Here is an 18,624-nt window from a genome sequence, read left to right on the forward strand (position 1 = left end):
CCTCTGTTGAGAACAGGGTGATACCTGTGCAGCTAACTTAATCACCAGGATGCAGGCGGTTGCGACTGCACCCTCAAAAGCCAATACAGCGCAAACAGGACTGCTGGGCCCCTGAGCTTATCAAGGTTGTTAAGAGACATGTGTCTGAGGAATGTGCAGCTGCCTAGAAACCTTATCTATCAAGGACGGGGGCCTAACTCCGACTCAGCTCCTGCATAGTTCACCTCTTCCCTCCTCCCTTCTTCCTCTAGGACTGTTCAGTTCTGGTGGGACCCAATGAGAATCAAATAGATTGGCAGGACCCAACCAGAGGAGGACTAATGTTTAGCTGTTCAAGTGTTAACCAATTAAAAAGAACACTGTCGTAAAACTGTTTGCCTTTCATTATAAAAGCCTGCTGAACAAAGGCTCAGGGCCTCTTAGCGTCACCGGGTTACCGAGTGCGCAGAGGACCAGGCTGAGCTTGCTAATAAATGCAACTCTTTGTTGCTTGCATTGATCGTGGTCTCTGGTGGTCTTTGTGGGGTCTCCAGCCGCTGGGCACAACACCTCCATTTCTCCTGCCATTTATCACCATGTTCTTGGATCCTCCCAACCACTTCATACCCACAGATGGCCTGTCCCAGGTGCATTTAGTCACTCTTTTAATGGCTTAGAAAATGATTTCAATGGTCTTTCCACCGCCTCCCTCGCAGCTGCCGGCTCCGAAAGGCATCTGCAGCTGCGGGGCTCCTCGTCCTCCTGCCCCGCGATGCCGCCTCAGGTGCCCTAGCATCCTCACCTCATAGTCCCGGAGCCCTGCCATAGCCGCCATCCCCGGTGAGCCACCCAGACACCGCCGGGGCCCGGTGGAAGGACACGAAAAGTAGTCCGCGGCAACCGCCGGCCGGTGCGTGTAGCTGTTGGGCACGGCCACCTGCAGGGCCTCGCCGGGGTCCAGTGGCGGGAGGCGGAGGGTGCCAGAGGGAAAGGAGTTCTCTGCCATGTCGCCTGAAGTCTAATGTTTTTAGCACACAGACTGATTTCACTCCACATAAATTGCCATCTTGTCACTGTGTCAAGTTGTGAGAATGCATCCTGGAGAATCCTGAGCACTTGCGTAGTCTTGAGGTGAATTCTTCTGTATGGAGAGCACGCCTCTTCATTGAGGAGTATACTTACCAAGAGGAAATTCTACATGTCTGACGCCCTGGCTAGGAATTCTGGAGAACTTTGGTTTAACACATCACGTGTCTTCAGACACTGCAGGAACCTTCGGGTCACAGGATCCTGCTGCCCGATGATGTGGCTCAGGAGGTTTAACCCCACTCAGCTGAGCATCAGGTTGCACCTGATCATCTTAGACTGATGGCTGGTTCGCAGTACTCAGCGCCCCACTTCTCCAGCCTGTAGTCCGCTGGATGCCTTGAAAATACACTTGAACTCCAGGCAGAAGTGAGCCTGGAAGGTAGATGGGCCAATTCCCCCCTTCTTCTTAAGTGAAAACAAATGAACAAGGTTGTTAAGAATTTCTGATGTGCATGAACAACGAATAACTGAGTGTGGTAAACGTGGTAACTCCTGTTTGAGCCCTCGACTGAGACCATCTTCCCTTTTCTCAAGGGCAGCAGTTACATTTTGAGCCTATGAATTTTTAAAGGTTGTGACAAGGTGATGTTCCTATTGTCTTCTTATTACTGGGAGGATTATGCAGCTTATATGCAAATACTACTTTATTATATAAAGGTGACGTGAGCATCCCCAGATTTTGGTATTAGAGGAGCACCAGCAACAAGTCCTCCACCAATCAAAAAAGAAAACTGAATGAACCAAGGCAGGCAGGTGAGGGTGTCTTGTTTCTGACTGTGAGAGTCAGTCGCAAGATTGGAGGGCTAGTGAGGCTCAAGACCTAGTTACTGTTTTGTCTGGAAAAGCCCCCATGAGTCTATAGCATCCCTGGACTTCCAGCCCATGGGAGATATGAGGGGACAGGGCACGAGGCCTCCAAAAGCATCTGAAGTTTCACACACTGGGAACACTCCCGGGGACTGTGACAGCATCCTGATTTGGGGTTCCTCAAGACAGTAACTGACATGCATGGAGTTCTCTGTTTTAGGCAGGGTGCTTAGGGTGTACTGGAACATACCTGGGGTGAGGGCCTGATGGGCACATCTGTAACTGATTCACAGATAGTGAGCCAGAGGTTGAGGTGATAATGATGGTTCCCAGGTATCACTAACCACTGTTGCCATGATTTTGCATGAATTAAGCAAATTCTCATATCCCCAGGATATAGGTGGGGAAATAATAGGTTTGTCCTGAACCCACAGCTGGTGTGTATGTGTGTGTCAGGGAAAGGGAAAGTCCTTGAACTGGCCTGCATGGTCTGTTCTCCAGATCTACTCTGCGTTTATGAACCCTCTGGGAGTGTGGCTAGGAATTTCTGATCCTGCAAACATGCCCGTGGGGCCTTGGGAGTGTTCTCACACCTGACTCTAAATAATGAAAACTGTTAATCCCCTTTGCTCATGTGTGAGTAGCCCTGGGGCAGGTGGTTGTTAGTTGTTCTCCACTTTCCATGGAATAATCCTGATTCCCTGTGGAATTGACCAGGCTCCCCTGTTTGTGGTGAGCACATACACTCTAAAATTGAGAGATGCATGATTTTCTGTTTAGCAAAGCATAAGAAATCCCCAGTTGTCCTTGTGAACTGTAGTAATGAACAAAGAGAAATAGATGACATTTGAAGAATCCAGATATGGAGAGCACTCTTTCATTAGCTTGTTATTAACCCCTTTAACATGAAAATCCCTTCAAGCAAATGAGACCATGCAAGGACTCCCTCCTGCCCTTGTCATCCACACCTAGGGAGGTACCAGCACTATGCAAGTGCCCTTGAGTACATCTGATGACAGGGGATGGAAAGGAGAAGCTGCTTCACTGGGCTGTGGGGTTGAACTGTCCCTTGTTGTAAAGGAAAAAGAAACACACTTAGTAAGCCTGAAATATATGGCACCACTGAATGAGGAGGGAGGCACGGGCAAGAGTCTTAAATAATTATTTTGCAAATCACAACCACGGAGAACCACCTTCTGGGGCAGCTGCAGTTGTGGCATTGTTCACTGTACACTGCTGTCATCTGGGATCACCTCAACCCCCCTGTTTGCTATTACTGCCTTTTAAAACTACTGTGCATAGAAGACCCCAGATATTAGCTCAGTTGTCTCCCTTCTGCTCTTTCTCTCCCCTTCCTTAGGATTTTACCTGCACATCTTTCTCTAGGACCAAATTTGAAGGAGTTTTTCATTTGCTGGAAATAGTATTTTATGCTGGACACAGTTGAATCCTTCTCATTGTATTCTTTGAAGAAACTGGGAGACCAACAGGACCAGGAGCTCTTTGGAATTAAAATTTGCAAGTATTAAGAAAACGATTCCCATGTGTTCATACATTAGACATTTATATCTAATTTATTGAGGAAATGAAATCTCAAATGATCTGAAATTTTTTAGCATCATGTCAACATTCAAAAAATTTCAAATTGAGCATTTTAACATTGGATTTTTGGATTAGGGATACTCAACCAGTAAAATCTGGAAATATTTTGCAATTCCAAAAACTCTGAAATCTGAAGCAAACTTGGTCACAAACTTTCTAATAACAGATATTCTTCTGTGCAATGTTTCAAAGGAATTTATACTCTCACACATTATTGTCTGTATTGTTCAATTCATTTACTTTTTTTACTTTTTTTTTTTTTTTTTTTTTTTGCTGCTAAGGATGAAACTCAGGGATTGCACATTATACAAATGCTCATCTTTTAGCTGTATCCCTGGACCTTCCTTTTATTTTTTGAGTGAACTAAAAGCTCTAAATCAATTATTTTGTTAAAAAAAGGAAAATCTAGATGATTGAATTTTAAAAGTACAAATTTTGTTTTTTAATTTATTACTTTATTTCAATTATAGGCATGTAAAAGAGAACTGGAAAATAATTTGGTGATACAAAGTTGCATTCTACATAATGAGTATAGAAAATGATCTCTGTGGACTTCCGAGAGAGCCTGGGGGCTGGGGCCACCATCTGCTTGCAGTGCATCCAGCCAGCAGTCCTGGCAGGGAAGCTGGTAAGTGTGCGGGCTAGGCCACCACCATGCTGTCTGCACAGTCAGCTCCTCTGTCAGTGACAAAGGGGGCTTAGGGTTAGGGTTAGGATTAGCTATTGCATGCAGCGGTCATGAGGGTTTCCTGTATAAGGCAAGGGCAACCTGTCGTGGCACATTACCAAACACTTCTAGCTGAAGCAGCTCTCCAGTGGGGACCTGTTTCAACAAAAAGTGCTTCAAAGCACAGAAATTGGTGTGTTAGCCAAGACTTTCACTGACTGAGGGAAACTCATCCCAAGTGTCATCATGGCAAAGCTGGCCCTCCATATATCTGACTGTTAGATGGTTTTCTAAGGACACTTCCCCAGGGTGAAGCTATGGATAAAGCTTCTCAGATAAACACAGTAATCAACCTGAAAGTGCCCTTTGAGGTCATTAAACAACACCTCACTGCTCGCTGGATTCATCCAGCCAGTGGCTGATTCTGCAACTTTGAATTCAGCCCTCCCCAAACTGTGGGCATAGATGATCTGACTGGAGAGCCTCTGATTCAGTGTGAGGATGATAAACCAGAGACAGTAATCAAAAGACTGAAGGCTTATAAAGCCCAAACAGATCCAGTCCTGGAGTAGTATCAGGAAAAAAAGGAGTGTTGGAAACATTTTCTGGAAGAGAAAGCAACAGGATTTGGCCCTACGTACATGCTTTCTTACAAACAAAATTTCCACAATCAAACCAGAAAGTCTGTTACTCCATGGGGAGAAAAGCATGTAACTAACAAGATGAGCAGAACCTCCTCAACTTTGCATGAGTAGGTCCTTTTACTAAGATTCCAGCATGTTTGAATTCTTTGAAAATTGTTTTATTTCTTCTGATTTTATTCTGGATATTATTAAGAATGTGCCAAAGAATTTAGATACTAAGAAATCATCTAGTATATTTTATCCCATTATCTTCTATGAGTATACAATACAAAAACATCAGATATTGAACCTTTTTTGAAGAATCTGTTAGAGTAAAATTAAAAGAGCAATTAGTAATAACCTTTTGGTTCAGTAAGAGTAAGTGGTTGAAAATTGGAAAAGTACATATCATTTGGGGAAAATACCTCATCAGAGGTTTCTGCATAGACTGATGTCAAAAAAATGTTTTCTAGCCCTGTGGAACATGGTATGGTAAGATATTGTATAAAATTCCAGGAAAAAAGCAACTGGATTTATAGATCTGTTGCAAGATGCAAATTTACTGCAAATTTAAGAAACACATAATCTCTCTGACCCTAAGTTCCCACTTCCCATGTACTCACCAGTTATTTGTGGATATATTCCAAGTACCTGATTCTGGCACACAGCTTCCCATGACCTGTGCTTGGGGAAATGTGGTATGACAATGAATGAATACATAAATGCTGTCGATAGCAGTGGGCCAGGCATGAATATTGACAAGGAAGAACAGACCTGGCCCCCTTGGGGATCATGGGAGATTTTTGGGATAGGGACTCAGGGAGAAGCCCATTGAGAGGGAAGGAGCCCTGTAGCACTGGGGGTTGGGAATTCCAAGCCCAAGGAAATCAAACAGGATTTCTGGGAAGGAACAGCATCCAGAATAGTTCAAGGAAACCTCCAGCATGAGTGGAGTGCCATGTGGGAGGGGCAAAGTGAGATTGAGGCCACAGAGGCCCCCAGAAGGCACACCCTGCAGGACTGGGGGCACTGGGTGAGAACCTGAGGTGGCCAGCACAGGAGGATTTTGAGGAAGGTATGGTTTATTTGACTTTCTCTGTAGGGATTTTGGGGCTCTGTGAAAAGGAAAGGAAGGAAGGGGAGGACAGGGAAGGATGTTGGGCTATTGATGAGGATGGTATTGAGGGGTCCAAGGGGTGTTTGTCTCCCACTTATGTTTCTGACATTCCAGTCTGTTTCCAGATGCAAGAGACTAAGCCATTTTCTCTGTCTCCCAAGAACACTTTGATGTGCTCCAGGCCTGCACCAGTGGAGCCCTGTTCTGAGGGATGAGGGCAGAGGGTAGAGTCTCAGTGTAGAGAGGTTCTGACAGTTCTCTTTCTGAAGCCAGTGGTTATAGACCCTAGTTGTAGTTGCAGCTGGATGGCCACCCTTGCAGAGGGGTGGGGGGGTGGGGAACCACTCACCCACCACGTGACTCTCAGTTTCTTTTGGAAATAAATGAAACTGGGTCAGGATCATCTGTTCCCTGCGGTGATGTCTTATAAACTGGGTGGTTGTGAGTATGAATGCCAGCATGATGTGCACACTATTTTCCGTGAGCATGGAGATATTTCTCATGTGAGCCTCTGCACAAGGCCACCACAGAGCATGATGTGTCCTGTGAACATTAAACAGGACATGTATGCAGCTGGAGAGACTCCTTTCTGATTCAACTGGATGTCTTCTATAAACTGCCCCCTGAAAAAGTGATCAATACAATTTTTTCTTTGCTCAACAAAGTTGATTGCAAAGGCATTTGGTTTGCTTATTAATATCTCAAGTAATAATTTTCAATAAAGCAGTGGTCTCCAAGGTGCAGCCAGAGGTCTTCTAGTTTCAAACTGAAATTAATAAACAGTTCCTCTGAGCTGGCTGTCTTCTACTCTGTCCCTTTGATAACCTTAAAGTGTGGAGCCGAGAGCCAGCAGCACTGCACAAGACCTGCCCTGCCTCAGGTCAAGGACTGAAATGCCACCCAAACCCCATCTCCCTATGTTAAGGTATTTCTATGCACTTAAAAACTAGTTTTGTTGATTTTGAAATTTTTCTCTGAAAAATTCCTGATTTAAGAAATAAGCCAGATTCAGAAAGTCAAGGATCGAATGTTTTCTATTCTATGTGGACAATAGAAGAAAAAAAAAAGAGAGAAAGAGGAGTTCCTTGGAAATAGAAGGGACATCAGTGGAGCCCAGGAAGGAGCTGAGGGTGGGGGATGGGGAAAGGGAGGAACTGCAGAAAGAAATTAACCAAGTTATGCTATGGACATATATGAATAAACCATGGTGAATTTCACCTTTATGTTTATATATAGAGCTCCCCAAAATAGAAAGAAGCTGAATGTAGAAGAAGCAGAAATGAAGAAAGAGGAGGGGAGGGTTAGAGGAAGGACTAAGGACTGAAATGGAGCAAATTATATTTTAAGCATAATTGATTATGTCAGAATGAACCCCACTATTATGTATAACAATAATAAACTAATAAATACATTTAAAAATGATCATTAACAATTCAAGTCTGTTAAGTATCATATCAGGAAGTATTTTATTTTCAGAGATTTCTGGGAAAGGACAGTAATTAAAATGACTGATTTTTTTCATAATAGCAAACTCATGAGCATGTCTTAAATGAATAATAATCACAAAAATGAATTCATAATAACACACCTTACTTTTGAGTCTTATTTCTGTGGGGTGGAGTTATGAAACTAAGGTGGATTTCTATAAAATTCTCCACCAGTTAAGTGATTTTTCTATTTACTATTAACTATTTCTTGGTCATAACTTGAGTTTTTGATAATGCTTGTGTTAGTTAAGTTTGTCATTTTGACCAAAATACTTGACCAAAGCAACCCAGAGGAGGAAAAGTTAATTTGGGTTCATGGTTTTAGATGTTCAGTTTTTGGCTAGTTCCAGAGCTCTGAGCCCAAGGTAGGGCAGAGCATCATGGCAGATGGACATGGCAGAGAAAAGCTGCTCAACTCATGGCAGCCAGGAAGAAGGGGGGTGGACCAAGCAACAGGGACAAAATATAAATACCCAAAGACACACCCCCAGTGACCTACTTCCTCTAGCCTCTACCCACCTGCCTCCAATTATGCCCCAGTTAATCCATTCAAATTATTAATCCAGAGAATGGATTAATCCACTGGTTAGGTCACAGCTCATAATCTAGTCCTTTCACCTCTGAATTTAACTGCATTAGCACAGGATCTTTTGGGGACCCCTCACATCCAAATCATAACAATGCTAATATTAGTGATTTCTGATCACATAAAATCCTCAAAGTTCTGGGTAGTAGGTTGTTACAATTTGGATGTGGTTTGTCCCTTAAAGTTTCATGTGTTAGAGCTTGGTCCCCAGGGTCTTGGTGCTGGGAGGTAGTGGGGTCTTTAAGAGGTGGGACCTAGTGATAGTGATGGCTAATTAGGACACAGGGGTTCACCCTCAGAGGGGATTAATGCTATCTCTCAGGAATGGGTCAGGTCGATAAAAGTGGATTTGTTCATATGACTGCAGATTGTTCTACAAGAGGAGCCTTAGTCTCCCCAATCTCTTGGTTCCTGGTCTTGCCATGTGATCTCTTCTGTCTGTGATTCCACCATTATGACTTCATCTGCCATGAGGCCCTTCACTAGAGCAAGCAGAGGCCAGCGCCATGCCCTTGGTCTGTGAGCTAAATAAGTCTCTTTTCTTTAAAAGCACACAACCTCACGTATTTTGTTATAGCAACAGACAGACTAAAGCAGAATTTTATAGACAGATTTCTGTACATAGGCATTTCTTCTCAGGACACAAGGAAGATGAGAGGCTTCTTTGACTCTCTCATCAAAGAAAGCACCAAGGAAGGTTGTGTGGGCTGAGGGATGGAGGGAGAGGCATAGAGAATCCTTCCACCCAACCCATCTGCTCTGAAGTCCTTACTCCCTGTGGGACACTCCCCTCTGCCCCATCTTCCCCAATGGTCCCACTATTCTTTCCTTACTGTGATGGGGTAGCAGCATGTGGCATTAGTGTCACCCAGATAGGCACAGCATGATAGAAAAGGAATTTGGATAAAGAAGCCCTAAAGAAATTGAGGCTTTATCTGAGGTGATTTAGTGATTTTGTAGGGTGTTCTGAGCCCGAAGCATCACTATCACCTGGTGTTAAAAAATCACACCAGAAATTCAGAGGAGCTCCTCCTCTGTTTCCACCTGCCTCTGGGGAATTTGTACTCAGGTTGTAGAGTGTGAGCCATTGATCTGTGATAAAGAATTATGTGGACCTGGGATAATTTAGACTTTAATCAGGTCCTATGTAGGGTAAATTAGCTCTTATTTGCAGCCTTTTAGGAATAGAGTAGGCATTTATATAATTTTTGTTCACAGCAATTGATGCCTTATTCTGTGGACTAGGGGATTGACATTAATCAGTGTTTATCTAAGGGCATTTATTCTTAAGAGAACATCACAAAGAGGAAATCCATGGCTGATCCAGCCCTCTGAGAGCACTGTGCTCTTTTCCTGCTACCAGACCCTTTCTGCAGATTGAGACTGCAACAGAGGTTATTAGCACCAACTCATGGTCATATTGTGCCACTGCAATGCATACACTGGGTCTCCTATTAATGGTAAATGATTTGTTAATAATTGATAAACATAACCCAATCCTTACAGAATCCATTTACTTCCTGACATAAATTTTAGAGAGAGATATTATTGAACAAAATCATGGGTATGGTGATTTAGAGATTTTCTTTAAATGAATTTCCTTACTCTTTTAAATTTGAAATATTAATGATAATGATGATAAAACATTAAAGTTTTATGTTGAGGCAAGTATCCATTGTGAAGTATTTGGTGAAAGGCACCAGATGATTATAAAGATCTGAATTTTTTTTATAAATTTGTAGTGATTGCAAGAACAACTTAATAATGAGAACAATAGCATCAAATAATTTAAAAATACTTTTTGTCTTGGAAATACTTTCTGAAAAGAATTCATATACAACAGATGTCATTTTAGCTGTTATTTTTATTTGGTATGATGAAACCATACCAAATAAATGTAATAATTTTATTACATTTATAATAATTTTTTATAAACTGTTAAAGTTGTATCTGAATAACTTCAACACACCGTTTAAAATGTTCACTTAGTTTTGATCAATATAACCATATAACCATAAAACCACTTAACATTTTCACTGCTTTGAAGTTACTTCCTACCTTTATGAAACCATTCTCCTCATCCTGCACTAGGAGACCACAGATGTATTTCTGTTACTAGATTGGTTTTGCCTCTTCCAGGGATTTAATATGAATGGGGCATTAGAATGCCTTATGTTGTTGTGTCTGACTTATTTTGCTTGGAATAATCATTTTGAATTTCCTACCTCTTGCATCTTTTTACTGTTGAGTAGTACTCTTTTTACTTATTGATGGACATTTGAGTTGTTTCCAGTTTGGGACTGTTATGAAGAAATGTGATATAAACATTTTTGTTACATTTATGTAGACATATATTTCCATTTCTCTTGAGTAATTACTTTTGAATAGAATAGCAGGTCACACACTAAGTACATGTTTGTTTAATTACATGGGAAACTTCCACATGACTACCAATTTACATTTCCACCAGAAATATGTGATGGTTCCATTTAAATACACATGCTTGTCAATATTTGGCATTTCCAGATAATTTTTTCATGTGTGATTACAGGTATTTTAATGGGTGCATAGTGATAGCTCAGCAAGATTTTAATTCACCTTTTCAAAGAACTGTGTAATGATGTTGAACTCTTTTCGTGTGCTCTTTGGTCTTCTTTATGTTCTTTTGTGAAATATTTCTTCCAATCTTCTGTCCCATTTGCTAAAATTGAAATTCTTTTGATAACTATAGATTAACATCCATTTGTGAGACACACAGAGACATCCATTGAACATCACGCCCAGTTTCGCTTCATGTCCCCATGGTATCATATTGTAAAACTGTAATGAAATATCACAACCAGGATATTGACACTGATATGATCAACAACAATCAGACTTCCTGTCTCAGTTGTACTGGTGTGTGTGTGTGTGTGTGTGTGGGTGTGTGTACTAAGCTTCATACAACTTTTACTTGTGTACCTTCCTGTAGCCACTATCATAGTAGAGATACTAAACAGTTCCATGAGCACAAGAATCTCTGGGTTGACATTTTATAATTACATCCACATCTTATATTTCCCTAGACCCACACTTAATCTCGAATTGGAAACTAATAATCTATCCTCCTTTGCATTAAACTAATAGATCAATTTGTGGAGAAATGACATTTAATATATTGATCCTTCCCCATGCATAAACATGGTATATCTCTTGTTTATTTAGATCACCTCTAATTTATTTTATAGTATTTTATAATTTTCAACATACATATTTTTTAAAGTTTTTATTTTAAGAATTTCATTTTCTTTGGTGCAGTTGTAAATGATAACGTTTTAAATTCTGGTTTCTGTGAGGTCATTATAGTTAGTACATAGAAAAGTGATTGTTACTGTTGTTTGATTTATATTTTCAATTATCTTTAAGGACAAAATATAACTTTACAGCTAATCAGGGGCCAGTTGCATATTTTTGTACCGGAGACTGAAACTGGGGCCTTGTATGTGCTAGACAATTGCCCTAACTATCCTTAGCTACATTCTCAAACATTTTAAAATTTTATTTTCAGACAGGGTCTCACCAAGTTGCCCAGGCTGCCTTTGAACTTGTGATTCTCCTGCCTATGGCTTTCTGGCAAAAAAGAAAGAAAGAAAAAAGTAAAAACTTTGTTAAAAGAGATAACATAGAACTTATACTATCAGTTGCTTTTAAGTGCACATTTCAGTAGTGTTAAATGTAGTAATGTTGCAATGTAGTGATTTATATTTGTTTTCTGGCCTTGTATTCGGTATCCATGTTAAATTACTTGAGAGTTTAGGGAGGATTTTCTTTCTTTTCTTTTCTTTTCTTTTCTTTTTTTTTTTTTTTGTAGATTCTCTGGGGTTTTCTAGGTAGACGATTATGTGATGGGCAAAAGTTTTCATTTCCATTTTGTATAACTTTGTTTCTTTTTTCTTGCTTTTTGCAGTGCCTAGTCCTCCAAGCACTATGTTGCATGAAAGTGGTGAGAGTGGGCAGCTATTTCTATCTGTCTAGGGGAGGAGAAAGCCTGATTGAGCTCCTTTTGATTGTCCAGGTCTGGGGTCAGAAAACACAGGGTTTGGGTGATCTTTCTCTGCTGAGTAGAGAACGCAGGATGCTCTGCCTCATTTTTGTACTGTTCTTGTAGACCAGGGATTTCAAACTAGCCTACCTTTCTTCCCACTCATTTCAGTTCTCTATTTCTGCCTTTTATGCCATCAATGTACAGGGTTTATAGTCCAGATTAGTGGAATGGAGCAGGGAAATCTGCATCTGTGATTCCTTGTTCAGGCCAGAGGTCTTTTAACTCAAGTTTTCAATTGGGTTACCCAGGGAGTTTTTAGTTTGTCCTTTTAAGTACTAAATGGCAGCCTTGGAAGAGAAGTTTTACATTTTAATGAAATTCAATTTATCATTTTAAAAATGGTTCTTCCTTTAGGTGCTTTATCTAAGAAATCATTGCTTACCATAAAGGATTAGTTCCAGATATTTTACAACTTTAACACTTACATTTAGGTCTATGCTAAATTTTGATTTAAATTTTGTGTATGGTGAGAGGTGAGAGATGATATTCATTTTTTCTCAAAGATCTAGTGACTGAATTGTTTCCCTTCTGAATTATTTGAATCTATTACTTGATTCAATTTTTGGATCTGCTTATTAATGTCTGTCCTCTGTATTAAGTCTTTAAGTAGCCTGTGTAACTCATCCTTTTTTTTTTTCTTTTTTTTATTGTAAACAAATGGGATACATGTTGTTTCTCTGTTTACATGGAGTAAAGGCATACCATTTATGTAATCATAAATTTACATAGGGTAATATTGTTTGATTCATTCTGTTATTTTGTCCCTTCCCCCCACCCCTCTTGATATTCTCCAATTTCATCCATTTGTCTGCAAATGCCATAATTTTATCATTCTTTATGGCCGAGTAATATTCCATTGCACATATATACCACAGTTTCTTTATCCATTCATCAATTGAGGGGCATCTAGGTTGATTCCACAGTCTGGCTATTGTGAATTGAGCAGCTATGAATATTGATGTGGCTGTATCTCTGTATTATGCTGATTTTAAGTCCTTTGGGTATAGGCCAAGGAGTGGGATAGCTGGGTCAAATGGTGGTTCCATTCCAAGCTTTCTGAGGAATCTCCATACTGCTTTCTAGAGTGGCTGCAATAATTTGCAACTCCACCAGCAATGTATGAGTGTAACTTTTTCCCCACATCCTCACCAACACCTATTGTTGCTAGTATTCTTGATAATCACCATTCTAATTGGGGTGAGATGGAATCTTATGGTAGTTTTGATTTGTATTTCTCTTATTACTAGAGATGTTGAACATTCTTTCATATATCTGTTGATTGCTTGTAGATCTTCTGTGAAGTGTCTGTTCATTTCCTTAGCCCATTTGTTGATTGAATTATTTGTATTCTTGGTGTAGAGTATTTTGAGTTCTTTATATATTCTGGAAATTAGTGCTCTATCTAAAGTATGAGTGGCAAAGATTTTTCTCCCACTCTGTAGGCTCTCTCTTCACATTACTTATTGTTTCCTTTGCTGAGAGAAAGCTTTTTAGTTTTAATGTATCCCAGTTGTTGATTCTTGCTTTTATTTTTTGTGCTATGTGAGTCCTGTTAAGGAAGTCTGATCCTAAGCTGATATGTTGAAGATTTGGACCTATTTTTTCTTCTATAAATGAAGGGTCTCTGGTATGATTCTGAGGTCCTTGATCCATTGTGTGTTGGTAACTCATCCTTTTACAAAGTTGTTTTGGCTCTTCTAGATCCTTTACATTTCCCTATTAAGTTTAGTATTTTTTACTCAATTTAAACATATAATTTTAAAAATCCTGACTGGTGTTGCCTTTAAATTATATATAGTTATCTATAAATTATTTTTAAATAATAGTAATAATATTAAATTTTATAATCCTTGAACATGGTGTATCTTACAGTTTATCTAGATCTTTAATTACTTCCATCAATATTTTGTTGTTTTCTCTATAAATATATTGCATATATTTGGTTATTCCTAAATATTTCATATTTTATTGCTATTGTCCAGTGGTATTGTAGCTTTTACATTTTTATTTTTATATTGTTTATTGCCAGTAAATAGAAATAAAAATTTATTTTTTATAAATAACCATGCATCTTGGTCTTTGTTAACTTTAACTTACCTGGTCTAGTATTTTTTTCTAGATTCCTAAGACTTCTCTATTTCTATAAGTATATTGTTTCAAATAAATACATATTTACTTCTTCCTTTCTAATCCGTATGTTATTCAGTTTTTTCATCTTGCTTTATTGAACTGGCTTGAATATCCAGTAAAATATTGAATGGGAGAAGTGAGAACCTTGTCCTGGATTATCAAAGAAGCAATTAAGGCACAAGATTTAGTATTACATTTCCAGTAGATTTTCATTGCCACCCATTGTCACATTGGGGACATTTCTTTCTTCCTAAATTTACTGGGATGTTTTATTACTCATAGGTATTGGAGTTTTAAAATGTTTATTCTACATCTGCTATGGTTTGAATAAGTGTCCCCTAAAGATTCACGTATTATTAAAGGTTTGGTCCCCAGGGTGACACTATTGGGAGATAGTGAAACCCTCAAGAGCTGGGGACTAGAAGGAAGTCTTTATGTCAGTGGAGATGTGCCTTTAAAGGAGATAGTGGATTGAACCAAATCCTCATCTTTCTCTTTTGCTCTCCGACCTTGCGGTGAATGGTTTTACTCCACCAGGCTCCCCCTTTGTGATGGGGCCTCACACCAAGCAGGCCCACATCAATGAGGCCAACAGATCATGGACTGGAATTTTGAAGACTGTGATAAAAAACAGACCTTTTTTAATTGATGAATTGATAGTGATGGAGACTTAACACAGCATATTTTGAGATAATAATTTTTTGTCCTTTATTCTAATATGGTGAATTACAATAATTCATCTTTCAACTAGCATTTCTGGGACCAAGTATCCTGCATCCTGATGTATTATCAATTTCATATATTGCTTGTTTTAAACTGATACTATTGTTCATAGCTTTTATTTCTATTTCCATGACACTTTAGTCATAGTTTTTCTTTTTTTCTTTTTTTTCTTTGTGCACACATGATACATCCAGTCTCATAAAATAATTTGCAAAATCTTCCCTCCTGTTTAATTTTCTGAAAGCATTTATGTAAGATTGGTATTTTTTTAAAAAAAAATATTTGACAATTTATGAGTGAAGTCTTCTGGGTCTGGAGTTTGTTCATGGGAAATTTTTTATTACAAAGTCAATTTTTAAAATACATATGGGATGGCCCAAGGAGTTTATTTCTTCTAGTGTTATTTACATATAATATCTTCTAGGAGATTTTCATTTTATCTAAGTTATTTAATTTATTAGCAAAGTTTTTTATAATATTTAATTATTACCCTTTCAATATGTATTCAGTTACACTCAGTATTTTTAGGATATATAGTGATTCCTCTTCTCCCATTTTTGGTATTCCCTTGTTCCCTTAAATGAGTACAAATAAAGGCTCATAAGTTTTATTAATATTTTTGAAGATTTAGGTTTGGATTTCATTGATCTTCCATAGTTCTTCTTTTTTCCCCATCAGATTGGCTTAGCTCTTATAAGAACCTGCTATTTACTTTGAATTAATTTGTTCTTTTACTAATTATTTGTCTTTTTTAATATATTAAAATCTGTAGATATATTTTTTAACTTCCTTTAGCTGCACCTCACAAATTTGGGTATGCTGTGTTTTCATAGTCAATTTAAAAAAAGTTTAAGATTTACCTTTTTATTTTTCTTTGACCAATAGCCATTTAGAGGAGCATTGTTTATTTTCCCTATATTCTGGGATTTCCCTAATATGTTTCTGTTATAAACCTTTTCCTGTGCATAATTGCATTATGTTCAAAGAATATATTCTGCATCATTTCAGTTCTTTAACGTTTGTTGAGATTGGCTTTGTGACCCATAATATAGTTTATGCTGTCAAATGTTTCAGGAGATCTTGAAAAGAATGTGCATTTTGATGTCATTGGCTGGAGTGTTCTGTGTTAGGTAATTCAATTAATACAAGTTGGTTGTCAACACTTTCAAATCATCCTGAAAGAGAATGGTTAAAATCTTTCACTATACTTGAGAATTCTCCTATTTTTTTTCTTTTATATCAAGAAATTTTGGATTCCTGTTTTTGGAAACTTTCTTATTGTACTCATAGGCAGTATAGTTTTATTTTCTCAGTCAATTGATGTTGTCATTATAAAAATTTCCTCTTTCTCCTAGTAATACTTGGGTCTAGGAGTCTTTTTGATCTGCTATCAATATAGTATCCCAGCTCTCCTTCCTTAATATTTGCATCACATACCATTTTCATCCTTTTAATCTATACATTTATTAGATTTGAAGTGCAATTCCTATATGTATGCTGTAAGATTAGGTCTTGCTGTTCATTGGGTCTAAAAATATCTGCCTTCTTATTGAATTATTTTGAGCATTTACATATGGTTCCAAGATAGCATATATTTTTGTTTGTCACACCCTTTTTTTATCTCTCCTTTAAAAATTATTCATGTAAATCTCTTGCATGTTTTCCATTATTAGATTTTATTTGATATCTCTTTGCAAGTATTTTTTGTGGTTACTCTTCAATTTATATAATTCACCTTCAACTTACCAACATTTACCTTCAAATGTGATATCAATTAATGTATACTGTAAAAATCACATAATAGGGGCTGGGGTTGTAGCTCAGTGATAGAGCACTTGTGTATCTAATGTGTGAGGTGGTGGGTTGAACTCTCAGCACTGTATAAAAGAGATTAATTAAATAAAGTTTAATCAACAACTAAAATTTTTAAAAAAATCACATGGTGATATATTTGTTTCCTCCTCCCATTGTTTGTGTATTTCCATGCATTTACACATCTCATTCATGTATATGTTAGAAACCTCATCCAGCAGACTCTGTCCGGGTCTGGTCAGTTGTTGGGGGAGAAGTGGGCAGGGCCTGGTGAAGAGGTTTCTTCTCCTGAAGGGGTGTGAAAAAGAAGGATTAGATATGTCGTCCCTGATCAGAAAAGTGATTAGCACCACAAAATCCCCAGGGGTCATCGGTCAAGCAGTGTTAGTGGATAAGACCATTTACATCTCTGGACAGATAGGCATGGACCTTTCTAGTGGACAGCTTGTGCCAGGAGGGGTAGCAACAGAAACTAAACAAGCTCTTACAAACATGGGTGAAATTCTGAAAGCTGCAGGCTGTGACTTCACTAAGGTGGGCAAAGCAACTGTTTTGCTGGCTGACATGAATGACTTCTACACTGTCAATAAAATCTACAAAGAGTGTTTCAAGAGTAATTTTCCTGCTAGAGCTGCTTACCAAGTTGCTGCTTTATCCAAAGGAGCAGGCATTGAGATTAAAGCAGTAGCTAAGCACCTCTTACAAGAGCAGGTCTATAACTGGGCTGCATTATTCTCACCACATGTTTAAACTAACATCTTCATTTTTACAATTGATGTTGAAAGTGTACGTGTGACTAAAATATCTGCAGTTATCCTGGAAATACCATATCATAGATGGATTTGACATCAATTGAATATTAGATAATGAATCCAGTTACTGATGCAATAAATTACACGTATATACACTCATTGATGAATATGGGAGATGGGACACTCATTACATAGTCACGCATGTAAAGTACAGGGAAAACAACAGGATAGATGAGCTATTGTTCCTGAAAAATTATAAAGAACAAGCCTAATCCAATTAAATCATATTAATTAAATGATGTGAAATATTTAGTTCTCATGTTAGATATGTGATTATGCTTTTCCTTGAGTAAAATATTCAATCTCAAATGGTACATGTAAAGGATAAGAAAGTGGACCAAAATTTTATATAGACAATATTTTTCTAATGAAAGTAAAATGTACATGCATATTTCCCTAAAAAGAAAAAGAAACTCTTTGGCACTCTTGTTATTATTTTTAATTACATAGTAAATTATTTTACTATGAATTACAAGAATTTGTAAAACTTAAGACAAGGGTATTTTATATTAACATATGTATTTATTATTCTTGGTGCTCTTTTATGTTTGTGTCCTTTTTTGTATTTGGTGATGTGTTTTTATTCCTCTGTAGGGGAATTTATATTGATTTTTGAAGAGATAAGATTAGTTGTGTTGTGAAATATTCCACTTCTAAATTTGTTTTAAAATTTTTATTTTTTCTCATTCCTCCATTGAATATTTTGGAACTGGGATGATCTAGCAAACATGGGGCCATAACCAAGCAGTGGATTGTGTAAAAATGCCAGTATTGCCCAAGTTACCCAATGAACCTATAAGTTCATTATAGGTCTTATTTTTTTATTTATTTTGATTCTTAAAGTTTATTTTAATTTTTATATTTTATTAGTATTTTAACTATCCATAATAGTTAAGTTCATTTTGACATAATCATACTTGCATGGATATAACTTGCTCCATTCAGCCCCATTACCTTCTCCACTCTTTCCCTTCTCCCTCTTCCCCATTTCCCCTCCCCTACTTCACTTGGTATTTCTCCCATCTATTATATTTTATAAATTGGTGATTTATAGGTGTATATAAAGGTGGGATTCACTATGATAGACTCACACATGCATAGAGCAC

General features: G+C 38.1%; 1 protein-coding gene, 1 long non-coding RNA gene and 1 pseudogene across 3 annotated transcripts in view; all 3 read left to right on the forward strand.

Moving 5' to 3' along the window:
* Positions 1 to 18,624, forward strand: part of LOC306642744 — an 838,964-nt gene that overhangs the window by 454,350 nt on the left and 365,990 nt on the right. The gene's annotated exons all lie outside the window — the stretch shown is intronic.
* On the forward strand, positions 4,016 to 4,899 carry LOC306642623 (GTP:AMP phosphotransferase AK3, mitochondrial-like; annotated as a pseudogene). The gene is made up of 2 exons: positions 4,016 to 4,105; positions 4,241 to 4,899. The product of its transcript is annotated as a GTP:AMP phosphotransferase AK3, mitochondrial-like (transcript).
* LOC306642624 (2-iminobutanoate/2-iminopropanoate deaminase-like) lies at positions 17,025 to 17,456 on the forward strand (the record flags this gene model as incomplete). Its single annotated transcript, XM_079108391.1, has 1 exon — positions 17,025 to 17,456. The coding sequence occupies one exon, from the start codon at positions 17,025 to 17,027 to the stop codon at positions 17,454 to 17,456; it is 432 nt and encodes a 143-aa protein (XP_078964517.1).

The sequence above is a fragment of the Sciurus vulgaris genome, assembly GCF_902686455.1.
Source record: "Sciurus vulgaris genome assembly, chromosome: 13".
NCBI classification, from domain to species: Eukaryota; Metazoa; Chordata; class Mammalia; order Rodentia; family Sciuridae; genus Sciurus; species Sciurus vulgaris.